The sequence below is a fragment of the Scyliorhinus canicula genome, chromosome 8 (genome assembly GCF_902713615.1).
Source record: "Scyliorhinus canicula chromosome 8, sScyCan1.1, whole genome shotgun sequence".
NCBI classification, from domain to species: Eukaryota; Metazoa; Chordata; class Chondrichthyes; order Carcharhiniformes; family Scyliorhinidae; genus Scyliorhinus; species Scyliorhinus canicula.
Window position 1 is genome coordinate 151,555,732 of NC_052153.1, and position 22,980 is coordinate 151,578,711.

A 22,980-nucleotide genomic window follows, 5' to 3' on the forward strand; every position below is an offset into this window, starting at 1 on the left:
TTTCCTCCCACAGTCCAAAGATGTGCAGGTTAGGTGGATTGGTCATGATAAATTGCCCTTAGCGTCCAAAAAGGTTGGGTCAGGTTACTGGGTTACAGGGATCGGGTGGATGTGTGGGGCTTAAGTGGGGTGCTCCTTCCAAGGGCTGGTGCAGACTTGATGGGCCAAATGGCCTCCTTCTGAACTGTAAATTCTGTAACCTTCGAAACTAAGCCAGGCCATTCAGGAGGGAAGTTAATAAACTCGAAACTCAAAGAGTATTTGTAGAGCTTTCGCACACAGAAAGCAATAGATGCAAGTTCAATTCATTAGTCTGGGATGACAGATCTTTGCAGATAGGGCCCCATCTCAATGGATGATGGAACAAGCTGTTCCCAAACACGTTAAGATTGTGAAAAGCTGCTCAAGGTGCATTATTTTTTACAAGAATCTTGACCACTCATACTAAATTTGAAGCATTAATTACGAGTACGCCTTGTGTAAGCCACCCTCATGGCAGAACGACGGAGAAGGCCCGTCTCCTCCATCAAACACTTCTCGGGGTCAAGGGAGGAGAGTGGGGGCAGGGATGTGTATCCAGGCGGGACCAGTCAGGTCGAGTTGTGAGTGGTTTAACAAGGTCCAGATTGGTGAAACGTAACTATCTCTCCGGCATCTGGGGCGTGGACGTTTTCCCAGCTCTGTTACATATAAATAACTGCTGTGGGCCTGCCTTGGATTTAACTGGTTACAAGTCCGAGGTAGATTGGTCGGCGTTACATGTGTAAAATGAGCCGGATGAAGCCCGGTGACGCCCGGTGACAGTTACAGAGGAGCTCCGCACGGCCCTGCAAGGTAACACCTCCCGCCTCTGCTAGTCTCAGGATAGAGACCCAGGCTTGGAGCGGTATGGCACCGACTTAACATAGCTCAATCGCTCGGTTCTAACTTACTGCTAAGGCGAAGAGTTTCTACCCACGTTAACTAATCCCCGGAGCACTTGCTTTCGAACTGGGCATGTCCACTCTAGCTCTTTGGAAAGGCCCTGCCATTTATGTTCAGCAGCATTTCCATTTGTCTCTATTTTACCTGTAAGTTGGAATGTACTCTGCACCTCCCTCCTCCCTCGATGCTGAAGAGTGGATCCATCATCGTGGTCACAGTCTGATTTTTCTTTTTAGCTTAAGTCAACCTATAAACCTTTTAATAGAATCCCACAGTACAGATGGAGGACATTCGATCCAGGCCCACTCCCCAGCCCTTTCCCTGTAACCCCACCTTAACCTGCACATCTTTGGGGAAAAAAATATTGGTTTAACAGTGCATGGGGTATAATTTCACTGGTTTAAAAAATGCCTGAGGTCAAAAGTTAGAACTCAAGCGATTTGATTTGATTTATTGTCACATGAAAAGTATTGTTCTGCGTCCAGTCCAGCTAGATCATTGCATACATGAAAAACATAGGACATACGATAAATACATAAAGTAAATACACAGACATCAAGTGAAGCATTACGGAGTGTAGTGCTACTCAGCATAGGTAAGATGTCTTACAACACCAGGTTAAAGTCCAACAGGTTTGTTTCAAACACGAACTTTCGGAGCACTGCTCCTTCCTCAGAAGAGGGTCATTCAGGAGTCTGGTAACAGTGGGGAAGAAGCTGTTTTTGAATCTGTTAGTGCGTGTTCTCAGACTTTTGTACCTCCTGCCCGATGGAAGAAGTTGGAAGAGTGAGTAAGCTGGATGGGAGGGGTCTTTGATTCTGCTGCCCCCTTTCCCAAGACAGCGGAACGTGGATGGGAGGCGAGTTCACGTGATGGACTGGGTGGTGTTCACGACTCTGAAGTTTCTTACGGTCTTGCTGACCAGTTACCAAACCAGGCTGTGATGCAGCCAGATATGATGCTTTCTAAGGTGTACCTGTAAAAATTGGTAAGAGTTAATGTGGACATGCCAAATTTCCTTAGTTTCCTGAGGAAGTATAAGTGCTGTTGTGCTTTCTTGCTCGTAGCGTCGACGTGGGTGGACCAGGACAGATTTTTGTTGATGTGCACACCGAGGAATTTGAAGCTGTCAACCATCCCCACCTCTGCCCTGTTGACGCAGACAGGGGTGTGGACGACACGTCTCTCCTGAAGTCAATAACCAGCTCCTTAGTTTTGCTGACGTATGAGGGCGTGCTGCAGCTGAAGAAGATGTTTCGGATGAAGCCCCTGTCTGCCTCCTGAGGTGAATGTAAAAAATCCCATGGTACAATTTCAGAAAAAGAGCAGGCATATGTTCCCCCGTGTCCAGGCCATTATGTATCCAGCCAGTATTACCAAAGATTATTACAAAGATTATCTGGATGTTATCACGTTGCTGTTTGTGAGACCTTGCTCTGTGCAAAATGTCTCCCATTTATTACGACATTGTTTACTCTTCAAACAGTACTTGTTGGCTGTCAAGTGCTTTGAAACATCCAGAGATCAGGAAAGGATCTCTGTAAATGCAAGCGTTTTTCTTTGAGAGCCCGCACTAGGCACAAGACTCCCGGCTACTATAAAAAAAATCTGCAGAATTGTTTTAAATGTTTTGAGGAGTTAAGTGTTCCCGATCATGCTCTCAAAAATTCACAGTAATAAAAACAGAACATTCTGGAATAATTCAGCAGGTTTAGTCAGCATCTATCAGATCCAGAGTTAATGTGTCAGGTGGGTGACCTTTCATCAGATCGTTCAACAAATAATAACTGAGAGCGAGAAGCTCAAAATTTGTGTAAACGTGTGCTGAATTCAGTACCCTACTGAGGGTGAGGGAAGTATTGCTGGGCTCAGAGTGATCCAAGAGCTATAGGTCGCATTGGTATGAACAGTATCAGTAGTTACAAAATAACAGCACTTTTAAAATATTGAATTGCACAGTTTGCCTTTTGTGGTATCTCTGCCTGAAAATAATGATTGTAGTGTTTTTTTTTACAGAAATTACAGCAGTACTTCTTACAGGCAGAGATATCACAAAAGAAAACTGTTCATGTTAATTGTGAAGAAGTTCCAATTGATTTAGATGGAGGATCTTAGTTATAGTTTAAAATGAATCACTGAGATAAATTCTTCTAATGTTTCATATTAAACTAAAATTACATGTTACATTGCAAAGCAGTGTCAGGTACATGTTGACAGTGCAATTATAACCTGGAAGGCACCTAATGCCTGAACAGAGCAAATACCCCAGTGCTATGAACACATCACCAGGAACCTATAATGCGCCAGATTGAGTTTGCACTGGTTGTGATATAACTCCGTCATAGTCCACAACAGCATTTTAAATGTACACCGGCTAGTGGTTCCATGGTAGCACTCTAACCTCTGAATCAGAAGGTTATGGATTCAAGTCCCCCGTTAGAGATTTGAACCCATAATCCAGGCTGACAATACAGGAGGAGTGCTGCATTTGCAGAATGTTGCCTTTTGGATGAAATGTTAAAGCCTCCCCCCCCCCCCCCCCCCCCCCCCCCCCCCAAACCCTGTCTGACCCCTCAGAAGAATGTAAAAGATCTCCCAACGCAATTTCACAGAAGAGGAGGAAAATTTTCCCCTTTCTAATGGCCAACATTTACCCCTCGATCACCAGCACTTTAACAGATTATATGGTCGTAATTTAAATTTGTTTTGGGACCTTGCCATATGCAAATTGGCTGTTTCATTTGCGATATTGAAATAAACTACACTTCAAAAGTAATTCATCCATTGTAAAGCATTGGACGCATCCTGAGTTTGTGAAAGGCACTATATGAATGTAAATCTTTCTTTCTGAAACTAATGTTCAATTACCTGTGCTCTCCTAGTACCAAAACCTAGAATGGATCTCTTGAAGTATATGCTTCTTCATGGTGGAGTTGGCTGTGACCTGGATGGCAGCACTTATCGCCTGGGTCGTCTAAATCCACATTGCACTTCACAAGAATTAGAGTGAGATATTCCGGTATCACTGGCTGTTTCCTTTGCATACTTATGAAATGATTTACGTTGTTCCTTTACTTTAAAGGTGGGATATACATACAGATTATTGGTGGATGCAGTTTGATAATGCAGCCTTAGAGATTCTGACTTCTAATCTTTAAAGTCAGAATTAAGCTAAAATTTATTGAAAGGAGCACTGATTTGTGTTCAAGTAGACAGCCTAAAAGCAAGGGAGTGAAGTTGATTGATAGCAAAAAGTATGACTAAATCTTTTTATACCACCCACACTCCTTGAGCAAGATGTGGGAGAAGCTCACAAATTTATTTGTCATCAAGTTACAAACCATCCATTTGGTTGCTTCCTCTTAACCTTTGCTCTTGCCCACTACAGTCCAGACAGATCATACATGAAAACACTTAGGACGTACATAAATACACCATGTAAACACATAGGCACAGGCCATGACACCTTCAATTGTACCCAAGCAAGGCTGGAAAACCTTGGGGAACTTGCTCAGTACCACACACAGACCGCCAGAACCCACTTGGAGGATATGTCGCCAATCCAACCGCAGCTGGTGTGGCCAATTGCGGCACAATAGGTTACGGCCGTTTCCTTGCGTATGGTTGGCACCCATAAACTACCGGAGTAAGGGGGGGATCCCACAATACTCCGTCTTACCCAGTAGAAGTGGCAAAATGAGCCGCTGTGTCAGCCAAAGTCAAAATATGCACAGCCCGTTTAATAAAATTGAAGGTGCTCTGCGCCACCACAGAAACGGCAGCTCCCATATCCAGCTCCATTTGGGGTGCTGTCAAACATTCAGCTGCATCTCCGCCTCATCCTTGGCCTCTTCAGGGTCATCCAGATGCAAGACCCAACCCCGGGCTGACTCGTATCTCGACTGGGGCTCATGGACTGCTGTTGCCTGCGGTTACACTTAGACCAGCGCTCACATGTCGCACATGGGCTGGAATCACCTTCAGCCGAGTCCGGGGAAGTCCCATGTCTCGACAGCTTGCTCTTCGGAGACCGGAGTACTGCGATGGTCGGTCCAGACTCTGGGGATTCTACGTAGGGCATGGCCCAAAACGTTCACCTCTATCCTTTGTATTTCCTGGACGGCGTGTTCAATGCTGTCTCGGGACAAAGAAATCTGTAGTGCCTGTTGAAAAGTCAGGGAGGTTTTGCCCAAAAGTCCCATATTCTAAAAATTTCCCATATTCTAAAAATTTGGCTATCTTCCATAGCTGTGATATGAATTTGGTGACTGACTACCTCTTCGCCATATTAAAACAATACCTTTGAATGATCACAGGGTCCTTCCAGGTTTGATTCCCGGCTTGGGTCACTGTCTGTGTGAAGTCTGTGTGTTCTCCCTGTGTCTACATGGGTTTCCTCCGAGTGCTCCGGTTTCCTCCCACAAGTCCTGAAAGACATGCTGTTAGGTGAATTGGACATTCTGAATTCTCCTTCTGTACCCGAACAGGCACTGGAATGTGGCGACTAGGGGCTTTTCACAATAATATCATTGCAGTGTTAATGTAAGCCTACTTATGACAATAAAGATTATTACTATTACTAAGCTAAACATACCCTTGTTCTTCCCCTAATCTTGAAACCCTCTTTATCGCGGCTATTCCAATGATGTCCTGACCAGCCTCACAGCTCTGAACCCTCTGTAAACCTGAGCATCTAAAACATTTTCTTTTTTAAAATATAAATTTAGAGTACCCAATTCATTTTTTCCAATTAAGGGGCAATTTAGCATGGGCAATCCACCTACCCTGCACATCTTTGGGTTGTGGGGGCGAAACCCACGCAAACACAGGGAGAATGTGCAAACTCCACACAGACAGTGACCCAGAGCCAGGATCGAATCTGGGACCTCGGCGCCGTGAGGCAGCAGGGCTAACCCACTGCGCCACTGTGCTGCCCTAAAACATTTTCTACCAGTATTCTAACTTGCACCAAATTCTGTTCACCTCTCACTCTTTTGCTTAATGACCTACCTTGACTCCAGGTCTGCCAAATTCCTGAATAATAAAATTCTCATCCTTGTTTTCAAATCACTTCCATATCTCTGGAAGTTCCTGCTGATCCACGAGCCTTTGGGATCTCTCCACTCCTCCATCCCTGGCTTCTTCTCCTTCGCAGATTTTCTCACTCCACCGTTGGTGGTTATACCTTTATTAGTCTGGTTCCCAAGCTTTGGAATTTACTCCCTCAACCTGTCTCCTGCTTCTTCCTTGAGGCACTCCTCAACATCTACCACTATTATCAGGATTTTGGTGATTTGACCTAACTGTGTGGTCTGGTGTCAAATTTTGTTTGATCACTTCTGTGATGTGCTTTGAAATATTTTACTATGATAAATATGTTTTGTAAATGCAAATAGTTATCACTACATCTGTGGATGATTCCTCTTGTGGGAGTATTTAGAATAAGGGGGGGGACTATTTAAAAATACAGTGCTGGGTTCTCCCTTGGCATGATCCACTGTTTCGCCGGCAGCACACTCAAGCCTGTTGATTTCCCGATGATGTAGGGGTGCCCACAATGGGAAACCCCTTTGGCCGGCTGGCGAAACGGAGGATCCCGCTGCCGGTGGGGACGCGATGCCCCAGAGAATGGGTACGGCGGGGCGGAGAATCCTGCCCCAGGGGTTGCCCATTTACAAAAATAGATAAGAATTTATTTCTCTCTGGGGCGGTCATGAGTCTTTGGAACTCTCTTCCTCAAAAGACGGTGGAAGCAGAGTCTTTGAATATTTTTAAGGCAGAGGTAGATTGATTATTGATAAACAAGGAGGGGATGGTGAAAGATTACTGGGGGTAGGCAGGCCGTTATAATCAGATCAGCCATGATCCTATTGAATGGCGGAACAGGCTAGAGTGGCTGAGTGGCCTACTCCTATTCCTACTTCATATATCATAGAATTTACAGTGCAGAAGGAGGCCATTCGGCCCTTCGAGTCTGCACTGGCTCTTGGAAAGAGCACCCTACCCAAGGTCAACACCTCCACCCTATCCCCATAACCCAGTAACCCCACCCAACACTAAGTGCAATTTTGGACACTAAGGGCAATTTATCATGGCCAATCCACCTAACCTGCACATCTTTGGATTGTGGGAGGAAACCGGAGCACCCGGAGGAAACCCACGCACACACGGGGAGGATGTGCAGACTCCGCACAGGACAGTGACCCAAGCCAGAATCGAACCTTGGACCCTGGAGCTGTGAAGCAATTATGCTATCCACAATGCTACCGTGCTGCCCTAAATGTTAATCAACATCCCTTCAAACCCCTATGTTAATTAATATTGGGCAGGAATCTCCAATCAAACCAGGGGCTGGTTTAGCTCACAAGGCTAAATTGCTGGCTTATAAAGCAGACCAAGCAGGCCAGCAGCACGGTTCGATTCCCATACCAGCCTCCCCGGACAGGCGCCGGAATGTGGCGACTAGGGGCTTTTCACAGTAACTTCATTGAAGCCTACTCGTGACAATAAGCGATTTTCATTTTTTCATTTCAATCTCGTCTGTGGCAGGATCAATTGTGAGCGAGAATTTGACGTTCCAGCCAAAGCTCCATTACTCTCAGCGGGAAAATCCCAGCCGCAAACCAGGATGGATTTCGGCCATTGTGAATGGTTCCCTCTCCTTGGACAGTATTCCCATTTCCCTATAAAAGCACATCATTCCCATCTTTTTACAAAAGAACACGCACTGTATCCCTCCGTTCCTGTTAACTATTGGTCAACACAATCTCCCTTCCCCATGCCCTTGGATGTGCAGTTGCCTCCCAGATCCAGCTCATCCCTCCTGAAACTCACTGTCTTAGTTCTCCGATCTAGTGTCCACCCTTTACCCAGAGTTTATCACGGATTGTAACAAAATGACTGACCATGGTGTTTTATTCCTTCTCGGTTTCTCTCTACAGTCTTCAGAAAGTTAATCACCCCATCTTACTCCAACACCTCTCCTCTGTTGGGACTGCAATTATTTGGGTTCCATTCTTGCCTATCTGATCCTAGCCAGACCAAATTGAGTAATTATCTTCCCACTGCTGCATTGTGACTATCCTTGCCGCTCTCATCTACATGTTTACCCTTGGTGACACAATCCCAAAGACAAAGTCCGCACCATCTCTGATAAACACAACTCAACCACTGACTCTACTATTAAATTGTCTGATTTTCTCCAGCTGGTTTGCCTTCCACTACAAATTCTATACTCTTGCCATTGAATTCATACCTTCCCAGACCACTTTGTGAACCGCACTTTTCACAGCCTAGTTACACATTAAAAGCTTCATTAAAGAATATATAGATAAAGGAGGATATCATGCTGACCATGTGGAATGGTACAGCTCTGCCAAGCATGATTGCACTGTGCATGAGCATTTTGTGAGGCCACAGAAAGAGACAACGATGGCTCACTTTCATGAAATATTCTTCCTTTGACTTGCAATGGGTAAGCAGTTATCCTCTACCTCCATATGATGGGACGTACGACGGCACACTGGAAGTTGAAGAACAGATATGTAAGCAGATTCTGGATAGATGTAGAAATAATAGAGTTGTAATGGGCGACTTTAATTTTCCTCATATTGACTGGAAATCCCTTAGGGGTTTGGACAGTGAAGAATTGCAGGAGTTGCGGATAGTGATGAAGATTGTCAGAGAATACAGCAGTGTACAGATAGGCTGCCGAATTGAGTGGAGAAATGGCAGATGGAACTGTTCCTGTGCTATATTGTTCTTTGTTCAGGTGGGCAGGATCCAGTCTTGCAGAGTGTAGTCGGCTTAGAAGCTGACTTACCTCTGCCTTTGCCGGATCAAACGGGCACCCGGCATCTACCGGCCTCGCTGAGGAGACCCCAGCTGGATGCCATTCATTGCTAGTCCCCACAAACGGAGAACAGGTGGAACGGTACCTGGGGGGGGGGTCTCTCAGGCAATTGGAGGCCACTGGATGGTCGGCCTCTGGCCAGGCTGACGCCTTGGCACTGCTGGCTTGGTACTGTCAGCCTGGCACTTCCGGGTGCCCAGATAGGCTGGCAAGGACACTGCCCAGGTGCCAGGTTGGCAGTGCCAAGGTGCCATGCTGGCATTATGTCCGTGCCGGGGATTGGGCCCGGGGGTGGTCTGCCTTATGTGGTGGGGTGCAGGGGGCCTGAGAATCCAGCAGGTGAGTTGGGGTGTCAGCGGGTCGTTCCCCACCGGGGCATGAAAATAAGACAGAGTGCCATTAGATAGCACCGGGAACGATCCCAACCAGACGCCGTTCTGTTTTAATTTGGTTAGATCGCACCCTCTGTTTCTGTCTCTATTCATGCAGCATGGCCTGCTGAATGTTTCCAGCATTTTCTATTTTTGTTTGTTAATAGTTAATAGGTTGCTAATGAAAGGTGGTGCCCATACTATATTTTAGAGGCAGAATGATTATGATGCTTGATATCATACATGCTAAAACAAAACTTCAATTTGCAGGTTCAGCCAGCTCAGATTAAAGAAGGACATTTCAATCCTGAGAAGTCGATAATGCGTACTGTTCCGACGCTGGAGAGAATAGAGGGAGATAGAAGCTCTTATAAAACAGGATTCTTTCTATTCATTTTTGGGGTTTCATTTCTATCCGCTGGAGTCATTGTTGCTACTTTTGGGTTCCAGTCATGCGATCGTAATGGTGGCAGCTGCAATGTGATCCTAAAGGCAACTGGACCAAGTTTGTGCGGTATTGCATTGGTCTTCATACTGCTATCAAGATCCACAACTCTAATTAATCTGAGGCAGCTGGTCTACTCGGCAGATCAACAGTGCTTTCTTTCTTGCAGAAAACAGGACACTTTTGCCCGTTTCCTCATCTTTGGTGTCCTCTTTTGTTTTAGTGGAGTGCTGTTAACGATGATTGGAGTTTGGGCGATCACCTGCCCTGGCACCATGGAAGATGAAGGATTCAATTTAACTAGTAACACTAATGGAAATGAGAAATGTAAACTGCTGTTCTTGCAAATCATGGGTCCAGTGGTAACGTTTATTGGTATTTGCTTCTTACTAATCTCCCATGTCAAAAAGAAGGTTGTACTAAGTGCAGAGGAAGAATGTGCATCGGGAAATAACCAACAGCCCCATATAGCAGGCCCATGTCAAATTGCAATAGGTAAGTGAAATGAATTAATCCGGTGCTTAGCTGTGAATTATACACCATTGCACCTTTCAAAGGTGGATAATTAAATTGCAGGAAATAATGAAAAGAAGTTGCACTTCTATATTATTTTGCACACTCCAAATTATTTTACAGCCAATGGTGAACTTTTGAGTGTCGTCACTGCTTTAATGTAGGGTGATATTTCATAATCGGCCTTCCTCTCAATGTTATAAGAAGTAGCAGAGTGTTTACAAGAATTGTGCAACCTTGCTTTAGTTAAACTCCGTTTAATTCCTCGTCAATCTGCCATGGGCAGAAACCTCAGGAAATTAAAAGTGCTTCCCAAACTGTTAACTTTGCGTGTCCATGTGCGATGGAAACATACATCTGAGCGGAATTCTTTGATCGTCGGGATTCACTTTTCCTGCTGGCAGCACATCCCCACCTGCAGGTTTCCCAGCGGAGTGGAGTGGTTTCAATGGGATAATTAAGCAGTCCATGTCCAAATGCAGCAAAACCTGGACACTACCCATGCTTGGGCTGACAAGTGGCAAGTAAGATGCGAGCCATAGCCAAATCCTTCAAGAGACGATCTACCCATCGCCCATGACATTCAGTGGCATTACCATCGTTGAATTCCCCACTATCAACATCCTGGGGGTTACCATTAATCAGAAACTGAACTGGACTAGTCCTATTAATACTGTGCCTACCAGAGCAGGTCAAAGGCTAGGAATCCTACGGCGGGTAACTCAACTCCTGACCTCCCAAAGCCTGTCCACCATCTACAAGGCACAACTCAGGAGTGTAATGGAGTAGTCTCCACTTGCCTAGATGAATGCAGCTCCAATAACACTCAAGAAGCTTGACACCATCCAGGACAAAGCAGTCCGCTTGATTGCTCCCCTTCCACAAACATTCAAACTCTCCACCACAGACGAACAGTAGCAGCCGTGTATACCATCCACAGGATGCACTGCAGTAACTCGCCAAGATTCCTTAGGCAGCATCTTCCAAAACTATGACCACTACCATCTAGAAGGTGAAGAGCGGCAGGTACCTGGGAACCCCACCACCTGGAGGTTCACCTCCATTTCACTCAACAGTGCAGATAAACACGTGGCTGCAGGGATGGTGTAGGAGGGAGGGTTTCAGTTACGTGGATAATTGGAGCACATTCTGGGGAAGGTGGGACCTGTACAGACAGGACGGTCTGCACTTGAACCAGAGGGGCACCAATATCCTGGGAGGGAAATTTGCTACAGCTCTTCCGGGGGGGGTTAAACTAATTTGTCAGGGGGATGGGAAAATGAGCTGTAGCCCAGAAGCCAGTGTTGAGAGTAGTGAGGTACTGAGGAGGGTATCACGGTCACAGGAGTGTACCGGCAGACAGGAAGGTGGGTTGAAGTGTGTCTACTTCAATGCAAGGAGCATCCAGAATAAGGTAGGTGAACTTGGAGCGTGGATTGGTACTTGGGACTACGATGTTGTGGGCATTACGGAGACATGGTTAGAACAGGGACAGGAATGGTTGTTGGAAGTTCCAGGGTATAGATGTTTCAGTAAGAATAGGGAAGGTAGTAAAAGAGGTGGAGGAGTAGCATTGTTAATCAAGGCTAGTTTAACGGCTGCAGAAAGGCAGTTTGAGGGGGATCTGCCTACTGAGGTAATATGGGCTGAAGTTAGAAGTAGGAAAGGAGCGGTCACTTTGTTAGGAGTTTTCCATAGGCCCCCAAATAGTAATAGAGATGTGGAGGACGAAATTGCAAAACAGATTTTGGATAGGTGTGGAGGTCTCAGGGTAGTTGTCATGGGTGACATTAACTTTCCAAATATTGATTGGAACCTCTATAGGTTGAACAGTTCGGATGGGGCAGTTTTTGTACAGTGTGTGCAGGAGGGTTTCCTGACACAATATGTAGATAGGCCGACAAGAGGTGGGGGCCACATTGGATTTGGTACTGGGTAATGAATGGGTAATGAAGTGTTAGATTTGTTTGTGGGAGAGCACTTTGGAGATAGTGACCACAATTTGGTGTCTTTCACTATTGCAATGGAGAGGGATAGGGCCATATGGCAGGGCAAGGTTTATAATTGGGGGAGGGGTAATTATGGTGCGATTAGACAAGAATTAGGGAGCATAAGATGGGAACAGAAACTGTCAGGGAAAGGCACAAATGAAAAGTGGAGCTTGTTCAAGAAACAAATACTGCGTGTCCTTGATAGGTATGTCCCTGTCAAGCAGGGAGGAAATTGCCGTGTGAGGGAACCATGGTTCACAAAAGAGGTTGAATGTCTTGTCAAGAGGAAAAAGGCAGCATATATAAGGATCAGAAAACAAGGTTCAGTTGGGTCACTTGAGGGTTACAAGGTAGCAAGGAATGAGCTTTAAAAAAGGGCTCAGGAGAGCTAGGAGGGGGCATGAGAAGTCCTTGGCAGGTCGGATCAAGGAAACCTCTAAGGCTTTTTACTCTTATGTGAGAAATAAAAGAATGATCAGGGTGAGGTTAGGGCCGGTCAAGGACAGTAGTGGGAACTTGTGCATGGAGTCAGAAGAGATAGGAGAGGCATTGAATGAATACTTTTCTTCAGTGTTCACCAAGGAAAGGGCCGATGTTTTTGAGGATGAGAGTGTGATACAGGTGTGTAGGCTGGAGGAGGTAGATGTTCTGAGGAAAGATGTATTAGCAATTTTGAAAAACCTTAGGGTCGACAAGTCCCCTGGGCCAGATGGGATATATCCTAGGATTCTTTGGGAGGCAGGGGATGAGATTGCCGAGCCTTTGGCTTTGATCTTTCAGTCCTCATTGTCCACGGGTATAGTGCCAGAGGACTGGGGAGTGGCGAATGTTGTTCCTCTGTTCAAGAAAGAGAATAGGAGTGACCCTGGTAATTATAGGCCGATTAGTCTTACTTCGGTGGTCGGTAAGTAAATGGAAAAGGTCCTGAAGGATAGGATTTATGACCATTTGGAAAGATGCAGCTTAATCCAAGATAATCAACACAGATTTGTGAAGGGTATGTCTTGCCTCACAAAGTTGATTGAATTATTTGAGGAGGTAACTAAGTGTGTAGATGAAGGTAGAACAATTGATGTATACATGGATTTTAGTAAGGCGTTTGATAAGGTTCCCCATCGTCAGCTCCTGAAGAAATTAGGGAGGTGTGGGATAGAGGGAAATTTGGCCAATTGGATAAGTAACTGGCTATCACATAGAAGACAGAGGGTGGTGGTGGATGGAACATTTTCAGACTGGAGACCAGTTACCAGCAGTGTACCGCAGGGATCAATGCTGGGTCCTCTGCTATTTGTGATTTTTATCAATGACTTGGAGGAGGGGGCTGAAGGGTGGGTCAGTAAATTTGCTGATGACACCAAGATTGGTGGAGTAGTGGATGAGGTGGAGGGCTGTTGTAGGCTGCAAAGAGACATTGATAGGATGCAGAGCTGGGCCGAAAAATTTAACCAAAGGGAGTTTAACCCTGATAAGTGCGAGGTGATTCAATTTGGTAGGAAAAATTTGAATACGGATTACAGGATCAACAGCAGGGTTCTGAGGAATGATGAGGAACAGAGAGATCTTGGGGTTCATGTCCATAGATCTCTGAAGGTTGCCACTCAAGTGAATAGAGCCGTGAAGAAGGCCTATAGTGCGTTAGCGTTTATTAACAGGGGGCTTGAGTTTAAGAGCCACGGGGTTATGCTGCAACTGTACATGACCCTGGTGAGACCACATTTGGAGTATTGTGTGCAGTTCTGGTCACCTCACTATAGGAAAGATGTGGAAGCATTGGAAAGGGCGCAAAGGAGATTTACCAGTATGCTGCCTGGTTTGCAGGATAGATCTTATGAGGAAAGGTTGAGGGAGCTAAGGCTATTCTCTTTGGAGCGGAGGAGGATGAGAGGCGACTTAATAGAGGTTTATAAGGTGATGAGGGGGATAGATAGAGTGGACGTTCAGAGACTATTTCCTCGGGTGGATGTAGCTGTTACAAGGGGGCATTACTATATTCAGGGTGGGAGATATAGGAGGGATGTCCGAGGTAGGTTCTTTACTCAGAGAGTGGTTAGGGTGTGGAATGGGCGGCCTGCGGTGACAGTGGAGTCGGACACTTTAGGAACTTTCAAGTGGTTATTGGATAGGCACAGGGAGCTCACAGAATGACAGGGAGTGGGATAGCTTGATCTTGGTTTCGGACAAGGCTCGGCACAACATCGAGGGCCGAAGGGCCTGTTCTGTGCTGTACTGTTCTATATCGCCGTTCCTTCGCTATTGCTTGGTCAAAATCCTGGAGCTCCCTCCCCATCAGCACATTGGGTGTACCTACACCTCAGGGACTGCAGCGGTTCAAGAAGACAACTCACCGCCACTTTCTGAAGAGCAACCAGGGATGGGCAGTAAATGCTAACCTAACCTGACGCCCACATCCCGTAAATTATTATTTTTTAATTGCACAAGTTGTATGATATCAAGCTGCTAAAATTAAATAAATACTATGCCTCTGTCTTTGCCAAGGAACAAGATGCTAGCCAGGTCATGGTAAAAGAGAAGGTAATTAATACACTAGATGGATTTAAGTTGATAATGAGGAGTTTTTGATTAAGCTGACTGTACATAAATTTGACACGGCACCAGTACTGGATGGGATGCATCCAAGGGCACTGAGGGAGGTAGGAGTGGAAATTGCACAGACAGTGGTCTTTCTTAGACTCAAGGGCAGGATTCTCTGACCCCCTGCCTGGTCGGAGAATCACCAGGGGGGGGCGGGCGGCGTGAATCCCGCCCCCGCCGGCTGCCGCATTCTCCAGCGCCGTGGATTTTGCGAGGGCGAGAATCGCGTCGGTCAGCGGCCGCTGGCAGTGCCCCCCCCCCCGGCGATTCTCCGACCTGCGATGGGCCGATTGGCCACCCGTTTTCGGCTGGTCCCGCCGGCGTATATTACGATAGGTACTTACGGGCGGGAACTGGCTGTGCCGGTGGCCGCGGGGGGGGGGGGGGGGGGGGGGGGGGGGGGGGGGGGGGGGGGGGATCTGGCCCCGGGGGTGCCCCCATGATGGCCTGGCCCGCGATCGGAGCCCACCGATCCGTCGGCGGGACAATGCCGTGTGGGCACTCTATTCCTCCGCGTCGGCTGGTGTAACTGTCCACGATGGCCGACGCGGAGATGAACCCGCGCATGCGCTGGGATGATGTCAGCACACGATGGCACTCCCATACATGCACCAACCCGCGCCGGCCGACGGAGGCCCGTCGGCACCGGTTGGTGTGGCGCCAAGCCCCTTCCGCACTGGCCGGCGCGGCGCAAACCACTCCGGTGCCGGACGAGCCCCTGAAGGTGCGGAGGATTCTGAACCTTCGGGGCTGCCCGACGCCGGAGTGGTTCACGCCACTCCTTCGCGCCGGAGTTGCCCACCTCGCCGATTTCCGAAGAATCCTGCCCAAGATTGGTTTAATGAGACTGGAGAATTGCAAATATTACACCCTTGTTCAAAAAAGGTGTAAAGATAAGGCCAGCAAACACAGCCCAGGCAATTTAACTTCAATGGTGGGAAACATGTAGAAATAATAAAGCAAGACAAAACTAATAGTCACATCGTCAAATGTGGGTTATTAAAGGAAACCATGGATTTCTCAAGAGAAAATTGTGTTTAACCAACTTGCTGAAGTTCATAGTGTTCATAGAATTTACAGTGCAGAAGGAGGCCATTCCACCCATCGAGTCTGCACCGGCTCTTGGAAAGAGCACCCTACCCAAGTCTACACCTCCACCCTATCCCCATAACCCAGTAACCCCACCCAACACTAAGGGCAATTTAGCCTGGCCAATCCACCTAACCTGCACATCTTTGGACTGTGGGAGGAAACCGGAGCACCCGAAGGAAACCCACGCACACACGGGGAGAACGTGCAGACTCCGCACAGACAGTGACCTAAGCCAGGAATCGAACCTGGGACCCTGGAGCTGTGAAGCATTTGTGCTAACCACTATGCTACCGTGCTGCCCACGTTATAAAAGTTATTTCAAGAGGTAACAAAGATTTGATGAGGGTAATGTGGTGTACATGGATTTCCAAAAGGCATTTGATACAGTGCCACACAACAGATTCGTGAGTAAAGTTATGGGCCATGGAATAAAAGGGATGGTAGCAACTTGGATACAAAATTAGCTGAGTGACAGGAAACTGTCGTGGTTCATGGACAATTTTCAGACCAAAGGAAGGTTTGCAATGGAGTTCCCCAAGGATCAGTATTGGGACCCATGCTTTACCTAATATATGTTAATATGTTAATGGAGCAGCGCGGTAGCACAGTGGTTAGCACGGTTGCTTCACAGCTCCAGGGTCCCAGGTTCGATTCCCGGCTGGGTCACTGTCTGTGCAGAGTCTGCACGTTCTCCCCGTGTCTGCGTGGGTTTCCTACGGGTGCTTTGGTTTCCTCCCACAGTCCAAAGATGTGCAGGTTAGGTGGATTGGTTATGCTAAATTGCCCTTAGTGTCCAAAAAGGTTAGGTGGGGTTACTGGGTGACAGAGATAAGTTGGAAGTGTGGGCTTAACTGGCGTGCTTTTTCCAAGGGCTGGTGCAGACTCGATGGGCCGAATGGCCTCCTTCTGCTCTGTAAATTCGACGACCCAGGTTTGGTGTACATGATACAATTTGAACATTTGTGGATGATGTGAAACTTGGAAGCATTGTGAACTGTGAGGAAGGTATTGTAGAAATTCAAAAGGACATAGACAAATTGATGGACTGGTTGGCAGATGAGGTTCAATGAGGGTGAAGTGTGAAGTGATTCATTTTGGTAGAAACAGACAGTCATGTGAATTCTCCGCACCCTCAGCTCCGTGTTCCTCGGCGGCATTCTGTCGCTGGCATAGGGATTCTCCGATCCAGCCGCCGGCCAATGGGATTTCCCATTGTGACCACTCCACATCACCGGGAAACTCAGGTGGGGGTGTGTTGCCAGCAGAACGGAGAATCTCGCAGGTGGAGAATTTACCTCAATATAAAATAGAGTACTATTCTAATGGGGATGCAGGAGCAGAAGGGACCTGGGTGTATATGTACATAATCATTTCTGTGATATAAAGAAGGTTGCAGGAAAGGTTAAGAGTAGTGTTAATAAAACATACAGTAACCTAGTCTTTTATTGATAGAAGCATTGAAAGAGCCAGGAGGTTATTTTTTAAAAATGTGTGTAAAACATTAGTTCAGCCTCAACTGGAGAATTGCGCCCAGTTCTGGGCACCACAGGCGGGCTTCTCCAATAATGGGTCTATGTCCACGCACCAGCGCCAAAACGCGGGCGTTTCACTCTGGACTTTCCTCCAACATCAGGGGCAGCACGGTAGCATTGTGGATAGCGCAATTGCTTCACAGCTCCAGGGTCCCAGGTTCGATTCCGGCTTGGGTCACTGTCTGCGTGGTGTCTGCATATCCTCCCCGTGTGTGCGTGGGTTTCCTCCGGGTGCTCCGGTTTCCTCCCACAGTCCAAAGATGTGCAGGTTAGGTGGATTGGCCATGATAAATTGCCCTTAGTGTCCAAAAATTGCCCTTAGTGTTGGGTGGGGTTACTGGGTTATGGGGATAGGGTGGAGGTGTTGACCTTGAGTAGGGTGCTCTTTCCAAGAGCCAGTGCAGACTCGATGGGCCGAATAGCCTCCTTCTGCACTGTAAATTCTATGAACCTGCAGGGGGCTAGCAGGGCCCCCCAAGTGCTTCTCGCAGCTCGAGCTGCAGATACGGGGCCCTGCACTTCCAGTCGGGAGTCCGCGCATGTGCACGGCGGCGGCCTGTGGCGGACTCTGACCGCGGAGCGGCTCAAAAAATGTCACCCCCCCCCCCCCCCCCCCCCCCCCCGAGCTGGTGAGCGCCCGCTGATGGTGCCACCCGACTGCCTATCTGGCCATCTGTGAAGTCCTCACCAGTGAAGAACCTCCCCACAGCAGCCATCGGCCGTTCCCGACAGGCAAACGTGGTTAGAACCACGGAACTCGGCCAGTTGTCCCCGGAGAATTGCCGTGGGGGCCTCTGCCAATGGCCCCTTAACCACGCTGCGATCCGCGGCGATTCTCTGGGGACCGGAGAATCGCGGGAGTGGTGTCGTGCTGGATTTTGGCGTCAATGCCCACTTTCCGCCCCGCGCCAATCGCAATTTTGGCATGGAGGCTCAGAGAATTCCACCCCACATTTCAGAAAGGATGAGAAGGCATTTGAGAGGGTTCAGAAAAGATTTACACAATGGTTCCAGTGATGAGGAACTTCAGTTATAAAGATAGATTGGAGAAGAGCAGGTTGGCAGGAGTTCTGACAGAGATATTCAAAGTTATGAGGTGCCTTGACAGAGTAAATAGGGAGAAACTTACCACTCGTGAAAGGATGGAGAACGAGAGGCCACAGATTTAAAGTAATTGGCAAAAGCAGGAATGGCAACTTGAGCAAAACCTTTTTCACAAAGCAAGTGGTTCGGATCTGGAATGCACTGCCTGAAATTGTGGTGGATTCAGATTCAATGAGGTGTTCAAAGGGGCTAGATTAATTATTGAAAAGGAAGAATGTGTGTGCTGTTTACCGTTTTAATAATCAGAATGCCCTACCCCCTCCACGTCGGTATAGAGGCAAGGGTACCCAGTTTCTCCAATGCAAAATTAGTGTTTGTACCGTTTGGCCTTGTGCAACTGCAATGTTTATGTTTTAATAAAAATATTTGTGGGGAGAAAGCAGGTGATTAACACTAATCTGAATTACCCATTCAGGTACCTGGTGCAGACACAATGGGCTGAATGGCCTCCTTCTGTAAAATGTGACTGTGAAATTCTGTGAACTATGTCTTGTGCAGTATGTTTTTTCTGTGGGAAAAGTATTTTAAGTGCCAACTATTTGAGAAAATAACTGCACTCTGGGGTGTTTTTGATGCAGCTGTGAGTTGGAACTCACGATGGACTGGTGGTTTAATTGTCAATGTTGGTGCCAAGTTGGATAGTGATAGCCTGACTTCCTGTGGTGAGGGGAAGTACAGGCAGTCCTACGCAGCCCGCTGAAAGGAAGATTGGAACGCAGAGGAAATACTTCAACCCCTCAGATATTGACTTGTATTATTGGAGGAATTCGAAACATATCCCACTACTATCCCTCATGGTTTGTTGACCAGATGTGTCCGTTCAAAGCACATTGACGGGCAGACAAAAGTCAACAGTTCATGAAGCATTTTTGGTTTACTGAGTTTATGACCATGACTGACAGAGGAGTAATACACAGCTTTTGCAATAACTCTGCCATTTCTTACAACATTTTTGTGTGAGAGGAAGGCCGATAATAAATACTTCCCTATATCACAGAAGTGGCGACACTCAAATGTTCTTGAGTGGCCGTAAAAGGCTTTGCTAAGTGCAGATACTTTATAAATAGCATCTTTCTCTACTTAAAATGCTTATCTGCATCTCCCTTAAAACTTGCACGTTTCTTGTATAGAATTACGCTAAGAACATAGTGTACATAGGGCAGCACAGTAGCACAAGTGGCTAGCACTGTGGTTTCACAGCGCCAGGGTGCCAGGTTCGATTCCCCGCTGGGTCACTGTCTGTGCGGAGTCTGCACGTTCTCCCCATGTCTGCATGGGTTTCCTCCGGGTGCTCCGGTTTCCTCCCACAGTCCAAAAATGTGCGGGTTAGATGGATTGGCCATGCTACATTGCCCTTCATGTCCAAAACGTTTAGGAGGGGTTATTGGGGTATGGGCATTGGGTGGAAATGAGGGCTTAAGCGGGTCGGTGCAGACTCGATGGGCCGAATGGCCTCCTTCTGCACTGTATGTCCTATGTACAGTTTCACCCAGAAAAATTGAGTTAGACACTGCTTGAATGAGCAACAGTGCCACCTAGTGTTGGGAGAACCTGAAAAGTAAAGATCAGAACAATTCTGCTTTTTGAAGCACAACAGAATTGTGCCACCTGTGTGAAATGTAAATAAGATAAGTATACGTGAGGAAGAAGTACATGCTAAATGCAAGACTTTAATACAGAGAGAAGATAGTTTGCTTACTCCTTAAAATTTCCTCAAGATTGAATGTTTATCTTCTGTAATGTTTTAATATGCTATGATGTTTTCTTGCTCCAGTTTGTTCTTCTGCGACATTATCAATGGTGACAACCCAACCCAATGAACTTTTCTTAATTGGCCTGTCAAACTTTTTTACCTGCTGATGAAGAAACTTTGACGTTCCCTCAAACATTAACTACAGGCTCCATTGTTGCCAAACCCAAGCTCTTGTTTGAATTTATCTTCTGCATCCTTCACCCTGAAAAACATCAAATGTGAGAAGTTTGCAGATCTCTATGTATCTAAGATCAAGACTCAAATTTCCTCTATTGTCTCCCACCCTTATGAGCTTCACACCCAATCTCCATCAGTCAAATTGATACATCTCCTGCTTCTTCAATTACCTTCTCGCCCAATTCCCTTTCTTGGCTACCATGATCACTCATGCTGTCAGTGGTTCCATAATGCCAGGCCTGGAGTCCTCACAATGTTACCACACTCCTCCCTCTAAAAATGCCTGCTGTTGCTCTTTCCGTCCCTGTTGACTATTGGTGCATCTCCCTTTCTCCTAAATCCACCATTTTGGAAAATCTTGTGTGATTCCCTCCAGTTCTGCTCACAGTTCTTTTTCACAGAATTTAATGGCCCTAACTTAAGTGAAGACTGATGTCCATGGTGATTGTGATCTTCTCAACCTCTGCCCAGAATTCAAACAAGGAATCCTCTTCTGCGCTTCCCCTCAATTTTCCTTTTTTACCTACCTGAAAACTACCAGCCTGTCTCTAGCAACAGCCTCTCCCTTCTCTCAGCAATCTCCTTCAGCCATCTATTTCCTCTTTTGCTTTCTTGGCCCTGTGCATTCCTGCTCCCTGACATATTCCATTCTTCTGGAAACTGGCTTTTTGTACACTCTCCTCCATTCCTCTCCTTTCACTCTGGCAACAAAGCCTTCATTAGTCGCACGTTTAATCTCTGAAGTTCCCTCCGTAAACCTGGTCACCTTTCAAACCTCTTTTCAAAAATGTCCTCCAAATCCACTTTTGATGAAGCTTTTAGCCACCTCTCCTAACCTGTCATGGTACACGTTTTCCTTTTTGCTCCTCTTCACAGATGTTAGTTAGATGGTTTTTCTTTAATGGTAAAGCAATATAAAGTAAGATGATGTTTTGGTTGAATTAAAATTTTGTATTGACCGTGTTAACTAGATGTATATTCTTACTTTCACTCAGATAACTCTGTGCTGGTCCTACCACCACCACCACCTTATTTCCCTGAGCCCCCGCCAGTTGTAAATGATTACAATGGAATCTGTCAGCCCCCTCCCAGCGATAGTCCTCCCTCTTATTACAGTGTTGTCTTCTGCAGGTAAAGTAACCTGACTTTTAACATTACAATTGGAACTTGCATGTAGTATCCCATTTTGGAATGTTACCTGACCATCTTACTTAGCTAAACAGTAATCTTTCCTCAAGACAGAATCACACAGGAGAGCAATGTCCATTTATGGGGTCACTACTTATAACTTTGTGCATCTGTCCCCTGTGAGTCAGCCACTTTTTAACCAAGTTTAAATTTATTGGGTGAACCTTCTGAACAAATCACAATTAAAGTTATTGCAGTAGCCACCTTCACGCATAACAAATCTGTTAGGCTATACATTTAAACAATTATGTTTGTTCGTTCTAACGTCAAAGCAACTTTTAATTTGAATTTTTTTTTTCAGGAATGAAGAATAGTATGGTGAAAATTAGAACCAATGCAGGACAGATCCTCAAGGTCACATATCCTGACATGGCTTCTTTCTAAATTGCAGTTTTCAAACTCTAAAATTCTAAAATTGAAGTAAAACACTCAAGGGAACCTAGCGCAAGATCGCTTGAAAAATATTTGTCTTTGAAAAATGTCCATAACGGGTTACTTACCTGACTTTCAGTTGGAGTGAGGAGGGTAAATCATTTACCACTTAAAACTGAAGTAAATATTTAATCCACCAATCCATTGCAAAGCCAAAAGCAATTTTCTTTTCTTACTGATTTACATCCTCCTCTCTTCAAGGTGTCAATTCCACATCAGGTGTCCTACAATGGTATCATAGTGCAGAACAAGGCCATTGGGCCCTTCAAATCTGTGCCGGCTCTTTACAAGAGCTACTCAGCTAATCCCAATGTTCCGGCCTTTCCCTGGAGCCATGTTTTCTTTTCTGTCGAAATAATTATCCCTTTCTTTTGAAAGCCACAATTGAATCTGCCTTCGGTACACGCTCAGTACATTCCAGATTAGTGGGACGATGGCGTCGTGGCAGTGTCACTGGACTAGTAATCCAGAGGCCCATGTTCTGGAGGACAAGGGTTCAAGTCCCAACACAAGCAGCTGGCAGAATTTCAATTCCAGTAATAATCTGGAATTGAAAAGCTAGTCGGGACCATTGTTGATTGTCGTAAAAACCCATCTGGTTCATGAATGTTCTTCAGGAAAGGAAATCTGTCATCCTTACCTGGCCTACATGTGACTTCAGATCCACAGCAATGTGGTTGACTCTTAACTGCCCACTGAAATGATGTGGCAAGACACTCTGTTCAAGCGACATTAGGGATGGGCAACAAATGCTTGCCTTGTCAGTGACACCCACACCCCATGAAAGAATAAAATAAAGGATTCAACCTATTCGCTGTTTTAAAAAGAATTTCTTCATATCACCTTTATTTTCATTGTCACTCACCCAAAATCATGTCTTCTTGTTCTTGATCCTCGTGGCCATGGTAACAATTCCTTTATCCACTCTGACCAGACCCTTCATGGTTTTGAACACCTCTTTCAAATCTCCTTTCAACATTCTCCTGCCCAGTGTTAACTGTAGCACTCTTACCT

The 22,980-nt window shown here is 46.3% G+C and overlaps 1 protein-coding gene across 3 annotated transcripts in view; it reads left to right on the plus strand.

The window, feature by feature from the left end:
• Positions 1-615: 615 nt before the first annotated feature.
• Positions 616-22,980, plus strand: part of tmem174 (transmembrane protein 174) — an 81,731-nt gene continuing 59,366 nt past the window's right edge. For 2 of the 3 annotated variants that reach the window (XM_038805452.1, XM_038805449.1), the window contains exons 1-3: positions 616-834; positions 9,418-10,087; positions 21,342-21,477. In XM_038805452.1, coding sequence (XP_038661380.1) covers positions 9,469-10,087; positions 21,342-21,477 — 755 coding nt within the window. In that variant the 5' untranslated portion in view covers positions 616-834; positions 9,418-9,468. Of the gene's footprint in view, positions 835-2,003; positions 2,210-9,417; positions 10,088-21,341; positions 21,478-22,980 lie in introns of those variants that run through there. The other variant, XM_038805450.1, reaches the window with a different exon arrangement.